A 15616-nucleotide genomic window follows, 5' to 3' on the forward strand; every position below is an offset into this window, starting at 1 on the left:
TTGTAATGCCATTGCATGGATTCTTTGCTCTGTTCCTACAGGTATGGAATCTGTGTTTAAAAAAATATCACCCAGAAAGCTCTGAAATAATGCATTTCCATTTGCCATCGTATCCTGTTTAAACAAACAGTTCTTCAACTTTGGTAGAATCCAGTGGCATATAATATTCAAAGCAAATAAATGAATTACTTTGTTTATATGAAAATTCAAATATGTGCTATTCAAATTCAAATAGGTGCTTTTATATTTGTGCAATAAAGGTATTATTTCTATTTAACTAAGCTAGCATAAAGCCATTTGGTAGCAAAACAATCCTAGAAGAAATTGGGTCCCAATAGGTTTCATACTTGTAGCTTGCGACCAGTGTCTAACAAAGCAGGTGCATGCGCTTAAATGTATCAGGTGTGCAAAAAGCAGTGAAAAGATATTTAGATCTGTAACACTCTGTAGTTTATATTTATTACCCCTTTTATAACTGTTTATTCATCCTAGAGGGCTATTTGATCAGAGTGGGCATTTCCCCATTCTGTGAAGTTGAAAGCAAGAAATATTTACAACTGGCCTTGAAATTTACCAAACATTTCATATTTAACAATTTCATTATCCACGCTTGCTGTTTGCATCTGAAATTAGCATTCTGGTTGGGTCAGGTAGTATTAGTACATTTAAAGGCCCTGTTATTTTATGCAGCAGGGTGGGATATACAATAGTTACATAGTCTTCCAATCATGGATCTTTTTATATTTTTCTGCTAACATTTGAATCAAGCATACTTACTAATTTATATTCCGTTTTAAATGTGCAGGAAAATCACTCGTAACGGGTAAGTGGAATATAGAGTGGCAAAGACGTGTGACACTGCATTTAACAAAACAGGCCCGTGTGATGTCTCTAATTCTTATCTCGTTGCTTTACATGTCAACACCAAACTGCTTTCCTTATTATAGATTTATTTTATAATTTTTGTTGATTAGTATTTTAGTTTTTATGACTTTATGCTAAGCCTTGCTTATCTCTAACAGCTTATACCTAACAATGGCAGAAACAACCTGGAAACACTGTTAAAATTGGCTGTTTGTCACTAGTATAAGAACAAATAAACTACAGACTTAGGAGAAATGTGCAAGAGAAATGTAAGGTAGAACATATTGAAAGGTGAACCTTGACATGGATGAGCAAAATAAAAAATTTAAGCTGGTTTAAGAGCATAGGAAAATGTACTAACCTATCATCATGGACTTATATGAAATTGGGGCCTATACTCCTCAAGTTTGCTGAAATGTATGACCTATCATCCACTGTATAATATTGAATAGAAAGAGTTAAGGGTAGAAACAGTGGTGAAAAATTATCATTGGAAGGTTGAATATGTTAGAGGTGGCTATTTGTATGAATGTTCAAGAGATGAAGATGGAGAAGAAGAATGTAAAACATAGTTGATAATGTTTGAGTTTAATAGAAGGAAAATGGAAGGCAATGTTAGCCTGTAATAGACCTAAAACGCACTTCTGTACCTTTAATATCATCCATAAGAGACTTTTGTAGGAATTAATTTGCATGAAATAGCCTTAAAAGATCAGATTTTCAGGATTGATGTGCTGAAAATATATTCAGCCCAATATTTGTCCATCAAATAGATATGCCCCCTAATCATTTTGGTCAATCCTAGCTTTGGAATTGGATTAACAACTGATTTGTTCATTCATTGATTGAGTTGACAATCTACGTACATATTGTGTGTTAGCATATATTTCCTTTTCTGAAACAAATCAGAAGATTTTGATTTCTGTACTCATCATAGAAAATAAACATCAAATGAAACAAGGGTAATAATCATAGTCACATTAAGATAGTAGTTGAGGTGAAAATAACCATGCCTATTAGGTCCAGCATTGGTAAAATAATCAATATTTCAATGAAATTAAGAAAATAAATTCTGAAGCTTTCCAAACAGCAATCTGAGCCGTTTCTGTATTAACTTTTATTGATATACAGTATTATGACCTCTCACTATTTTCTCTTTCCTTTCCCATGCCTCCGTGATATACAGGGCATCTGGGGCTGCAGTGTATATTCTCTCACACCCACATTATTTGATAAGTGGTAAAGACAAGTGCAGTTGCGCATGCGTTTTAATGAAAATAACATTTATGCTTAAAAACACTGGTGTTCAGATGTTGTCATTTCTGATGTTTGGTGTCAAAATGATGTCTGTGCCTAATTCTTTATGGGCAAGTTTACTGCATCAATTGACACAGGTCGCTGTGGGAACCCTGAAGCTACTGCCACCTTTGAGGGCGCAGGTAGCTCCAGGGTTCTCTTGCAATGATTCCATAAAACACAGATATTCCATATCTTATCGAATTTCTCACTACAGCTGTACATTACCTCTTCATGCATACACAGATCTTTCATTCTGCTAGGGTGGGAGTTGTGTTTTTCCCAATTGCTAGTAATAAGTGACTTTGAATGGGTGACTAGTTCCGATCAGGGGTGATATCTCAGACTTGATTTGGGAAAATGGTGTATATCTATGCCTAGGATCGTACTCATCATATGGATAATGGCAGCCCAGTATGGCTTGATTGCCCTACATAACTGTAGTAAATGTAATAGTGCAAGCACAGATATAACCATAGAGAAAAGAGGAATCATTTAGCAGTGTTAGACAATGTTACCGTCCCTTCAATTTAAAAAAAAACAAACATATTTTGTTTTAACTGTTTAGGCGGATTGGTATCGAAGTAAAGGATTTTGGTCCCAGCTGGAGAAATGGAATTGCCTTTCACTCGGTAATATATGCAATCCGTCCAGATTTGGTAGACATGGATATAGAAAAGCTGAAGAGGAGAACCAATCGGGAAAACCTCGAGGAGGCTTTTTCTATAGCTGAAATTGAGTTGGGAATCCCAAGGCTGCTGGATCCAGAAGGTACTGTATGAATTCTTCAGATTCATTAAAACTAAATAAATGATGAAAGTTTCACACTTTTTATGAATTAAAAAATTTTTTGTTGTTGTTGTTGGCACTGATATATTTATATTGCTTTTCTGTGATATGTATTAATAATAAATATAAGTGTTACTGACAGTGATACTGACATTTTCCAGTTTTCTATCACAAGTTTTTATTTGTAGATATTCATCGCTGAATTCTCTGCAGGCCTCTGCTATGCTCCATCCCCTCTTCTATTCCAGCTGAACATGCAGCCATTATGCTGGGCTTGATCTATACAATAGGGGTCATTTACTTATATGAAGGCAGTGCAAAATAAATGGCTGCAACTGGCAAATTTTTGACACTTTTCACACTGCCTTCCTCTATCCCTGAATTGCCTCCCACCATGAATACAGCCCTACCTACATTCAGCAGCCCTGCATTACTGAGGGATGGGAAGGGGGAGGCATGTATGTGCCTCATAGTATCTGCACATCTGCATGGGGGGATAGTAAATTACCCTCAATGTCCCATATATTGAAATCCCCAATGAATACATGCTGCCTGTGTTCATCAGCTCTGTATTATGAAGGTCAGGTGAGGGGAATCAGTAAGTGTATCCCCTCTTAGACTTTATCTATCCCCTAACTTGTGCATCATTCAGATATGTGACTTAGGGTGTGTCAGAAAATGCAGGCCGCCAAGGAACATAAGGTAGGCGGTTAGGCATGGAATGGTGTGCACCCCATGATGCTGGGGTCTGACCACAGCCAGACGGGGATAAGACAGGAAGAACAAGTGCATGCTGAATGAGCACTAAGGGGCATGCTATTGAATCTAGTATTCATAAAAATGTAAATTACTTTATTTATAGTTATATGTACATTACAGCCAATTAATGCTTAACAAATACTTGTATTCCTTGTTTTGACATACAGATGTGGATGTTGATAAACCTGATGAGAAGTCTATTATGACCTACATAGCTCAGTTTCTCAAACATTATCCTGACCCCCACAACACCTCATTAGAAGGACAGGAGGATAGTGTAAGTAAGGGATCTTCTGTCATTTGATTGATATTCCTGGGCAAGACTGTGCATTTTCTTCTACAAATTCCTTATATATTGATAAAATAAGTGTTTAAATGTCAGTAGCATTTGGATCTTGTTGGGATCTCATTTCATGGAGTTTTGGCAATGACAGGTGCAAGTCAGCCCTGTGCAAACTGCCTACAATAGTGCAGGGACTCCTTTGCACCATATGCATGCTGAGTTGCTGACACTCCATATCTTGTTCTTTTGATAGACCCTATAAGTTGCAAGATAGGTCAGGGGAGGGAAGCATAATGTCTGCATACCTCCTGCCAATGCCCCATCAATATTTTGCATACATTTTATATTGGAGATTGTGTTTTCCCACAATTCCTGAAAATTGCAGTGGAATGGAATGATTGCATTGAATTTATTAAAAGAAAAGCAAAAAACTTCCTTACAGATGTCAGTGGTGAAAATGTCTGAATCATTTCCAGCCTCATTGAAATGAATAGAATAATGGCACAATGTACTTTTTTTTAACCATGATTAAATGCAATCACATTTAACTCATTTGATTTTTTTATAATTGAGTCACACTGTTATTTAAGTGGGCAAAGTTGATGACTTTCTAAACTTTTACAGTTTGATACATTAGTTAATACAAAGCTCAGTAGCAGAAGCTCCTACTTAGCATTTTTCCCAAGCAACCTGATCAACTGTTGTAACCCATACATTAGTCGCTGATATTTCATTAACACTCTTTGGAAAGAATTACTTAGGAGAGTGAGAAAAATTAATTTTTAAACCCTAAATTATACAATAACAGTAAAAGCAGAAAATAGGACGTATTTTAAAAACATTATTTACGAAAAGTATACGTTTCATGAATGTGAACTCCCTTTAAACACTTTTTTAATTATTTGCTGATAATTGGGAAATTTCCACTTCATACACCTAGGGAGGGGATTTATCAAAGTTAAACTCCTGTATTTATATTATGCTTTTAAAAAAATCAAATGTTATACAGTTGTACAGTTATTCAATAATTTGTAAAACTAGAATGTAAACCATCGGCATCGAAAAGCTGCCGAGTTCATGTAGAAGTCAATTAGAGCTGTCTATGGCAAATTTAAAGTGTTTTTTCAAGATTGAGATTTTCAGAATTTTCGTCAAATTGAAAACAAACCCCATTTAGTACAAAACGGAGGTGTACTGTGTATGTGTACATGTATATATAGAAATTTATGGACAATACTCAGATGGGTCTAAAGATATGATAGATGTGGCCAAAGAGGCTAAAATCTGTTAGATGGGTATAGGGTTAATAATACCATGGTTGGTAGAGAATATTGTTAGTGTAGAATAGAAAGGCGTAAAACTTGTGCCAAGCAGTGATGAGCGAATCTGTCTGTTTTGCTTCGTTGGTAATTTTGCAAAATGTTGAAAAATTCTTGAAATGCATTGAGGTCAATGGGCTTTTTAATTATGGCGACTTTTTTGTCAAAATGCATTAAAGTCAATGGGCGTGTTTTCTTATGGTGAATTTTTTGACTCTGCGACAATTTTGTCTTGACGACTTTTTTGTCACAGCAAATTTTTCCGCTGTGAATTTTCGCTGCAATTTTGCAAAAACATGGTGAAATGTGGAATTTCACTGAAAAATCCATGGCTGGTGAAACAATTCGCTCATCACTAGTGCTAAGTAACAGAGTAGAAGAGACAAAGGAGCACAAGAATAGTGAGGTGCAGGAGCATATGTGCATACATCTGAACCTGTACAATCAAGTTTGTGCTATTCCATATGCTTTGTTCAATCTACTTCTTGTTCAGTGTGTTTTTCATGTTTATTCATATGCTTTCATCTTCAGCATGACATACGAAGTTTTCATATAAATCTATAGCAGTGTTTTGCCACTGATAGGCCATTTGTTCTGCATGTCTCGCTGTCTGCTAACTAGTGTATGTTGTATCTGCATTCTTCCTGTGCTATGCTATCCTTCCAGTCTGAGCTTCATCCTCGAGAAATAGAACACATAATAGAGGTATGTCTGTAATGTATAGCGTCATTTAATTTCTAGTAAACCCAGAAACTCAACACAATGTATTCGTTCCACTGTACTACTTAATAATCGTTTTTTTTTGCAATAGATTTAGTTGACATTGATCTTGATAGCTTTGTGGAAATAAAGCATTATAATGTTTCTATCTTCATTTAGCTTCATCTTTGAGTGTCTTTATATCTTATCATTTGCATGGCATCCATGTTTGGTTGGGTTGTTTGGTTGTTTGAAATGATACAATTTTTAGGAACTTTTTGTTGTGTAGCGAGATACTAGGGGTCATAAACAGTACCCTGGGACGCAAGTGCTGGAGTGCTAAGGGACCCAAGTATTCACCCAATAACGCAGGGCCCAGGTGCAGGCCGTGCAGCTGGCCCCTTCCCCCACCCTCCTCCAAAAGCAATTTTCTCTGCGTTTTCACTTGTGTGCCAACCACCAAAGGACCATGAGGGGGTGCGGACCCTGGTACAGTCGCAGCTTCGGCACCCCTGGTAGTTCCGCCACTGTATGCACCCCTTAGTGCCCACTAGATGCACTGGCAGCCTGGATTAAGCTGTGGCATGAGGAGAAGAGCAGGATGAGTCTCCTGCGGCTCCCTGACTTTTGCATCTGCACGATGTACAAGTTTTGTGGTGGAGAGGGGGTGGGTGAGGGGACACCTAGGTGCAGGCTGTGTTTGTGACTTTGCAGGTAGCACTTTCATATAAAGAAACTTGTATTCAGCATAGCCAATACCCCATTGTTATCCCAAAGATACACTTTGGCAATCACTAGTTCAGGCCTTGCAGTTTTTTTCTATTTATGTTTTGCAGTGCCATTCAGTCTTAGGCTTAACTTATTTTACACAGGGGCTGATTTATCAAAAAAAAAAATTCTTGGTTCGAGAAAAATGGGGACATGAGAAAAAAACGCATGAGTATTTTCTGAAACCTGACGCAGGAATATATATGCGCCAACAAAGCAGACTTAATAAAGTAGTCTACATTATGTAGCACACTCGTGGTTGTGCCTTAGAGTGTGCTTAGATTTGTGCTCCCAATGTACTCAGGGTACCAGTTACTGTAGGCTAGGTACAACTCCCAGAAAAATTTACATTACTTCAGGCTCTTCACCAATAACAGAGTCTAGGGATTTCTTCAACCAAACAACTTCTTTATTGAACAGAGGCCGAGACTTTGTGGAAATAGCAGTACTTATATTAGCTCTTATATCACAGTATTATAAAAAGCACAGGTAAATATCTTCTTAGGCAGTCTTCACTGCCACAGTGACCTACCAGAGGTAGTATCGCATTGTTCATCCCACAGTGATATCTTACTCCTTGGCAGTTCCCCTACCCCTGAGCTCACCCGCTTGTGTCCCTATGCTAGCAGGGTACTTACCAAACGAACCTCCTTTTTGGAGCCTCTAACTGCTTGGCTAGCTATCACAACCCTGTCTTTCACTCCTATAGTAACTATTACAGGACTAACTACCACTAGCTTTACCTAACTGGTCCTGTTACCTGCCCAGACCCAATCCTGTATCCACCTCCCTGCCCAATGGGATCCCAGGAAAGAGCCTTGAGCACATGTGTGCTCTTCATTTTATATCATAACATATTTCCATCTACTGGGCAAGTTCTGAACTGCTGTCATATTACTCTGACCTTTGCAAGTAAAATAACTACCCAGGGTTTACCAAGGACCACATTAGATGTCCAAACGAAAGGGCACTGCCTGTATAAAGGGATAGTTCAATTCTCAGGGTCCGTACACTCATGTTATTTTGTACTCAAAGTCACCTAAAGTACAGCCTAGTCTTGTTAGCATTAATATTAATTTAATTAATGATAATTTTTTCAGAACATTCGTTTTCTGAGATTTCACCTATGTATGTACAGCCTAGTCTTTTTTAACATTAATAATGATTTCATTAATGATAATTTTCTCAGAACTTTCGTTTCTGAGATTTTTTTACTGCATTTTGCACTGTGTCGGCAGATTGTGTTGCTTAGCAACTTTGGCCTCTATTTAAGAGGAAAATTGGACTACGGGAGTTCTATTCTGCAGAGATGCCATCTGCTTACTGTCACTGCCTGCAGTAAAGCCTTAGATAAAATGTAATTTTCTAAGTAACCATTAGCTCAAACTAAAGACTAATAATTTATAATTTATTCACCTTCCCCAATGATATACTGCCTTATCAAACCTCATACATTTGTAGGACAATTTAACATTACAGAAGTGAAAATACTTTTGAAACTATACTTTTGATGTTTTCTCTTGCTATGGCTTATACAATGTCAATAATTACTTGTGCTCTGAATAAAGGTTTTGATCATTATCTCAATGAAATGGAATATCTGAATTTCTTTCTCTTCAACCTGTAAACCTTTTCTGATATATTGAAGTGATGACACAATACAATGACCTTTGTGTGAATACAGACTCTGCAGCTGTTTCATGCATGCTTAACTTAAATGGGTGGTTCACCTTTAAGTTAACTTTTAGTATGTTGTAGAATGGTCATTTCTAAGTAACTTTTCAAGTGGTCTTCCTTATTTATTTTTTATAGTTTTGTAATTATTTGCCTTATTCTTCTGACTCTTTCCTGCTTTCAAATGGGGGGTCAAAGACCCCATCTAAAAACAAATGCTCTGTAAGACCACACTACTTTTTATCACTCCTCTTTATATTCAGGTCCTCTCCCAATCATATTCCAGTCTCTTATTCAAATCAATTCATGGTTGCTAGGGTATTTTGGAATACAGCAACCAGATTGCTGAAATTGCAAACTAGAGAGCTGCTGAATTAAAAGCTACATAACTCATAAACCACAAATAATAAAAAAATTAAAACCAATTGCAAATTGTCACTCTTAACAACAACTAGAAGTTAACTTAAAGGTGAACAACTCCTTTATTTTGTACCTTATTTTACACATTTTAAAGGAAAACTATACCCCCAAAATGAACACTTAAGCAACAGATAGTTCATATCATATTAAGTGGCATATTAAAGAATCTTACCAAACTGGAATATATATTTAAGTAAATATTGCCCTTTTACATCTCTTGCCTTGAGCCACCATTTCGTGATGGTCTCTGTGCTGTCTCAGAGGTCACCTGACCAGAAATACTTCAACTCTAACAGGAAGAAGTGTGGAAGCAAAAGACACAACTCTGTCTGTTAATTGGCTCATGTGACCTAACATGTATGGTTTGTTGGTTTGTTTGTGAGTACAGTGAATCGTACGATCCCAGGGGGCGGCCCTTATTTTTTAAAATGGCAATTTTTTATTTATGATTACCCAATGGCACATACTACTAGAAAAGTATATTATAATGAAAACGGTTTATTTACATGAAGCAGGATTTTACATATGAGCTGTTTTATACAATATCTTTTTATAGAGACCTAGATTGTTTGGGGGGTATAGTTTTCCTTTAAGTAATTAGGGAATGCTTTCTTTATAAGTTATGAACTTCAGTGCCTCATCTACAGTCTTTTCTTACTTTTTCATTGCAGCCTCTAGGCCTAAGACACATGGCACCAAAAGCACCAAAATGCCCTGAATGCTGAAGACCCTAGGCAAAAATTGGCTACTCTGCCAATCTGGTGAAAGAATTCTAAAAAGAAACTGATGAAAGAATTCTAAAAAGCTAAAAATGAAAAAATATGCTCAATAACTTTTAAGAGCAATATTTTTTAAACAACCAAAACATCACCAAATAAAACCAAGTGGATAGGTGTGACCTTAGCCATAAATTACAAGTTCTTAAAGGCAGGGTACAGAGAGACCACATACCAGAAAATATTTTGTATACTTTTTCTTCACTGTTATTTACTGTATAATTTTTAAATTGCATCATTGGAATTACAAGTAAAAACAGGAACAGCTTAGAAATTGTGATGATGACAGCATCATTTATAAAAAACCTTACAATGTTTAATTTGTTTCACCTTTCTCTTAGAGAGAAGACAGGATTGTTTTCAGAGATATGAAAGTTTGGCTTGAACAATTTGAAAAAGATATCAGTCGGGCTCAAATGGTAGAAAGCAGCTTACAGGACAGATATCAGGTATGCATCGTGTTTTTCCAGCACACAAGGTAAAAACGTCCGGGAGGGGAGGGAGGGGAGATCATTATTTGGCATTCTTTAGGCTAGTACCAGACTAGGTGGAGAATCCTCTCCTCTGCTGTCCTGATTGATGCGCCTGCACCTGTCAACATTGCCTCTGCTTGAGTGCAGGCAGACACAGTGGATTTTGGCACAAATGCCTTCACCCAAGCTGAGGCAGTGTGGGACATTCACTAAGAATCGTAGTTGCGCTGGCCCCTTCGCCGCACTTCGGCGTATTTTCGCCAGCGTTCTGCAAATTCACTTAAATCCGAAGTTGCGCTCAGGGGTAGCGTAAGGTTTCAAATTGCGCTAGCCTTAATTCGCCAAGCAAAGCGAAGTTATGCTAGCGATGGTTAATTTGCATACGGCGCCAAATTCAAGTTACAATGGAGGTATATGTAGCAGAACTACACAAGCCTGGGAAACCTTATTTTGCCCTACACATGTGCCCACTGTATAGTTAAGTTGCCATGAGTTAGGAAATGTAGGGGGGAAGCCCCAAAAAATTTTTCGATCTTTTTCAGCCTATCACCCATAATAAAGAAAAAACGCCAGCGTTTTTTGGGACTAAGAAAAATTTTTAACTTTTTTTGAAGCAATCCCTATCTACTCTATTGCGCTTCGCCTGGTCTGAGGTGGCGAAGGAAGTCTAGCGTAAAAGGTAGCGTTCAGAACAATGCACGTGTTAGTGAATTTGCGTAGTTACGTCCGTTGCGCAAATTCGCCAGGCGTAAGGGTGCGAAGTAACACTAGCGAAGTTACGCCAGTGTCCGTTAGTGAATCTGCAAAGTAACGAAAATGCCCAACGCTGTCGAATTCACGCTAGCGTTAGGCGCTTAGTGAATTTGCCCCACTAGTGTTTCCTGTGCAGGCACATCGATCATCAGCAGAGAAGCGGATTCAGAAAGAGATCTGCCTAGTCCGGCGCTAGCTATAGAGCTAAGAATGGGGCTTGTGTATACAGATCAAGTTGCTTGTGACTTTATGGTCTTTCAAGATTTTAATATATTTCTATTAAATCCATAAATTTCACCAAAATCTAATAATATATTAGATTTTATATACAGCATGTTTAGTATATATGCAGATTATACAGTAGCCTGTCATTTTGTATCACAGCCTAAGTTATCTATTACAATAAACTTTACTAAACTAGAAGAAGATTCAGTCCATACACACCTGCAAATATACTGACTTTATAAATGGCAGTGTATCCTTATGTTGTTTATTTGATGTCTGAAATTAGGTTGGAGATGTGGTAGCGAACATGAAGTGGGTGATAATGGGAAAGCTCATTTTCATCTCATCTTTCTTGTTCACTTCCTCATCTACTGATGCACCATATATTAATAGATGTGGTTCATCGGCAGATAAGATTTTCTCAAACAGGCCTGACCAATATTAATAGTACACAGATTGGTGGGCTGCTATAGAAGCACCTATCAAACAACAAACAAAACATTGTTTAGCATGATTTTATCAGTGTGAGAATGGGCAGCTTTAATCTTCAGAAATGTTTTTCTCCACAATAGAAGTCCCTTGTAGAGTTAAGTGAACCTCCAGAAAGTAGTAGAAACACGGAGATCCGCTTGTTTGACAAGGTCACCAAACAAGCATATATCTCCCCGATATGCCCATCTTGAGGTGGGCTATATCGGGATGATCCAATTGTTGGGCCCCAGTGCGGTCCTCGATCCGACAGGATTTTTAAACCCGTCAGAGTGCCCCCATACATCTCCCAATAAGCTGCTGACTTAATCTGTCGGCAGTTTATGCTGTATCTGCCTGTGTATGGGGTCCTTAAGACTTGCCACAAGCATTTACTAAATCTGGCGATAGATGTAAGGATTTTTAAAAGATCTTTTCTTTATCATAAGATCATGCTTATCTTGAAATGATCGTTTAAATGTGTGATTTGTCCATCAACTAAAAAGACCATTTCAAGCAATGTTGTCTAGTTGAAGCTAGGAAAACTGAGGATAGCTGCCTGCTTGGCCCTGCAAACAATTGTACAATAGATAGATTTCACTTTGTTCGATGAAAAATTTCTAACCTAGCCAATCAATTTTCTGACCGATGTCGGATGAAAAATTGTTAGATGCATGATCGTTCGATTCCCACTAACCTCGCGATTATTTGATGGATTGGTTGGATTGCACTGAAATCGGTCGTTCATCAAAGAAAAATCTTTGCGTCTATGGGGGGCTTTAGGACTACATCTTTAGAAAAATGCACCTCTAGTCTCCTTGAAAATACAAGCCTTGTCTCTTTTTGATGTGGGCTCATTCATTGTGACCACTATCTTTAAAAATTGCAAACATGATAGGACTCATTTCCATTGTCAGAGAAGGGTGCAAAGTGCAAAAAACAGGAGCAAGCTTCAAGAATGCAGCTCTGTATTTATGAGGGTGGCTAGGGGGAATATAAATATCCCCTATTCTGTCCTCTAACTTCATTCAGGACGCAAAGAACTTCAGTGCAAATGAGCCCTATGGCAGGAGGTTAGGACTGGATTGCCTTGCTCCACCAGTACTACACTCTGCCCTGTATATTTATTTAGGCATGAGATGCAGAGTGCGGCTATGCCCTGGACACAATTTTCAGAAAGTACCTAGAGAGTATACCACCAAAGGGCAGTGCCATTTTTTGAAATGTTATTTATTTTGTTAATTGATTTATTTTTGATTGTTGCAGTCATTTAAACAATACAGAGTGCAATACGAAGTCAAGAGAAAACAGGTGGAAACTTTAATCCATCCCTTGGGAAAAGATGGCAAACTTTCACTTGATCAGACTATGGTTAAACAAGCATGGGAAAAAGTCACAGCACGGGTATAGTTAATTTTATTTTGTAATTGTGTAGAGTGATGTTATGCAAGCAAGCCTTTTAAGTGTGTGTTTCTTGAAAATATAATATTCAAAAGTAGTTGTGGCTTGAAATGTTATAGAAATAAAAAAGCAAATGTGCAGAATAGGTCTGCATTTTGCCTGTGCTTCTCTCTATGCTATGAAATGGCTTGTTGTAGGCTTCAGTAATAGCACATGAAGCGTTCAGCACCATTGGCAGGGACCCAGAGGATTATGCATTATGTACATATATTAAAGTGAACAATATATAGTGCTTGCAATTATTTTGTAAAATATTATATATGGGTTTCCGGGCCATTGCAGGAAACGTGGCCATTCCAAGTAGATAGTGACGAAAGATGTTTTGTTTTTCAGATTTTTGATTGGCACATACAGCTTGATAAGTCTCTGCCTGCTCCTTTGGGAACAATAGCCTCCTGGTTGTACAGAGCAGAGGTTGCACTGCGAGAGGAAATTGTTGTTCAGCAATCTCACGAGGAAACTGCAAATATGATACACAGAAAGTTAGAGCAACATAAGGTAACATAATATGTTCCATTAAATATGTTCCAGAAAATAATGTGAGAATATGGGATATTGAGAAACCAAGTTCTGTGCACTATTTAGCATGCAACATTTAAATGCTATTTGATTTGTGTACCAAAACTACAGGCACAAGCACTCATAATGGCTGCAAAATTGTGCACTTCAGGGCACACTGTGCGGGGCTAGATACAAAGTTGTTGTTTTTTGCATGGAATGTACCTATCCATGTCCAACAGACATGGAGATGTACTCCCATCTATTATAGCATCTCAAACAATGATGCTTTTACGTTTTTCAAATGATATTATATAGTTTATGCGGCAGCTGTACAACCTTGTGTCTGAACAATGGCTTGACCTAACATGGCTCTTATTGCAAGTATTCAAAATTAAATGCACACAAAATGTTTCATAGTTATTGTGACTGTTTGCAGTCCTTTCTTCACACCGTAAAATGCAGCACAGTTTAAAGATATGACTAGAGCAGTGCATGTAGATTATACAATATGACCCACCACAATGATGCCCTCTGGTTCTATCAGGTTCCATAGCCTGGGGTCATTACAGAAAATCTTCACTTCAATTTTGCTCCAACAATATTTGGCCCATGTTTTGCATTAGATTTGCATATGGGGATAATGACTGTGTAGCAGTAGCAATTCCTGTTTGCTGCTTTTTATGTTAATTACATTTTATTGGTAAAAGTAATAGCATGAGGAAACTTATCGCTATTGATTTCTCTCTATCAATTGGTGCAGATTTATTGGGAAATATGAGATAGTTAACTTATGCATTAAATATAATGTATTTGCTATGTGGTCCTATGCTATACAGCCAACAGACAAATGAACACACAAATGAACCCTGACCACCATATTTATGAAGCTGTTACCTGACTATAGTCTCCTTTAAAAACTACTGAGCAGTAGTAGTTTTGGTTGTGAGATCCCATAATGATGATAGGGATTGCCTTCTACTAATAATTTGCTTTAACAAGGGCAGGAATGGACTGGGATTCAAAATAGGCCCTGGCATTCCTAGTACACAGAGGCCCAAACAGCCCCCACCAGCCCACTTAATAGTGACTTTCTATGCCATCTTACAGCAGCCCCTCAACCCCACAAATTACTTGTCCTGGTCTAAACAAGGGTATATTGCTGAGATGGTCACAGAAAACACCAGGGCTTAAACTAGTGGTACAGCAACATAGTGGGCAATACAGACCAGGGGAACAAGAACCATGGTGGCCTTGTGGACTAGGGCATCAAGAGCTAAGGAAGTCATGCAGAACAAGAGAGGGAGGTGGAGATGGCAAATGGGCAAGCTAGCTGTCAGACCAATACTACTTGGCCCATATCTGTAAAATTCCTTTGTATGATGAAGTCAATTTCTATGGTTCTCAACTTTTAGTCACATATTGTAGTTACTCATTTGTGCACAGACATTTTTTTAAAGGGGTATTATCCACAAGACATTGTTTTAATAAGTTACTCCTCCACCGACAGCAGGTCTATATCTATATAGGAGTTCCCCATTAAGCCAACACATTATTTGTATTTTCAGAGAGCAGTGTTATGCCTCAGTTTGTAGGGTATGAAATGCGCATCAAGTTCCCAGCACTCCATGGCATTAAACTGCATTTGTGCCAAGTCCTAACCTAGAGCAGGTATGCTACGGTTCAAAAGTTGAGCTGCCTTTTCGTGGTAAAGAGCTCATGGCTGTTTGAGAACTGCAGCCCAAATACATTTATTTTGGGGCTTCAGTTCTTTAATTATAATGTTGGACTCATTTGTGCAGAGTACTTTTCTATGGTCTGAATGGATTGAATTCTAATGTGACTATTTGGGCTAGTTGGCTTGAATTGCCTCCCAATCACCGGAGAGTTTATAGTTTGCATGGTCTCACGTCATAAGAATTGCCAGTCTGTTAAAGTGCTGTAATTATTGTATGCTTCAGATTTTAGCACATTCCCACAAAGGCTTCCTATTGATCTGTGCAAAGCGTTATTTTAAGCGGCTTTCGTGACTGAATAAAATTGCATGCCATGGTGACAGATAAAATTTCCTAGTACACAATACTGAACAGT

The 15616-nt window shown here is 37.9% G+C and overlaps 1 protein-coding gene across 3 annotated transcripts in view; it reads left to right on the plus strand.

Annotated features, from left to right (window-relative positions):
- The window catches only part of syne1.L (spectrin repeat containing, nuclear envelope 1 L homeolog), a 285490-nt gene that overhangs the window by 64177 nt on the left and 205697 nt on the right, over positions 1-15616 (plus strand). For 2 of the 3 annotated variants that reach the window (XM_018263031.2, XM_041562726.1), the window contains 5 exons: positions 2729-2931; positions 3876-3985; positions 9989-10096; positions 12833-12970; positions 13361-13525. In XM_018263031.2, the coding sequence (XP_018118520.1) occupies positions 2729-2931; positions 3876-3985; positions 9989-10096; positions 12833-12970; positions 13361-13525 (724 nt within the window). Of the gene's footprint in view, positions 1-2728; positions 2932-3875; positions 3986-5976; positions 6016-9988; positions 10097-12832; positions 12971-13360; positions 13526-15616 lie in introns of all 3 variants that reach the window. The other variant, XM_041562725.1, reaches the window with a different exon arrangement.

Source organism: Xenopus laevis, chromosome 5L (genome assembly GCF_017654675.1).
Source record: "Xenopus laevis strain J_2021 chromosome 5L, Xenopus_laevis_v10.1, whole genome shotgun sequence".
Taxonomy (NCBI): Eukaryota; Metazoa; Chordata; class Amphibia; order Anura; family Pipidae; genus Xenopus; species Xenopus laevis.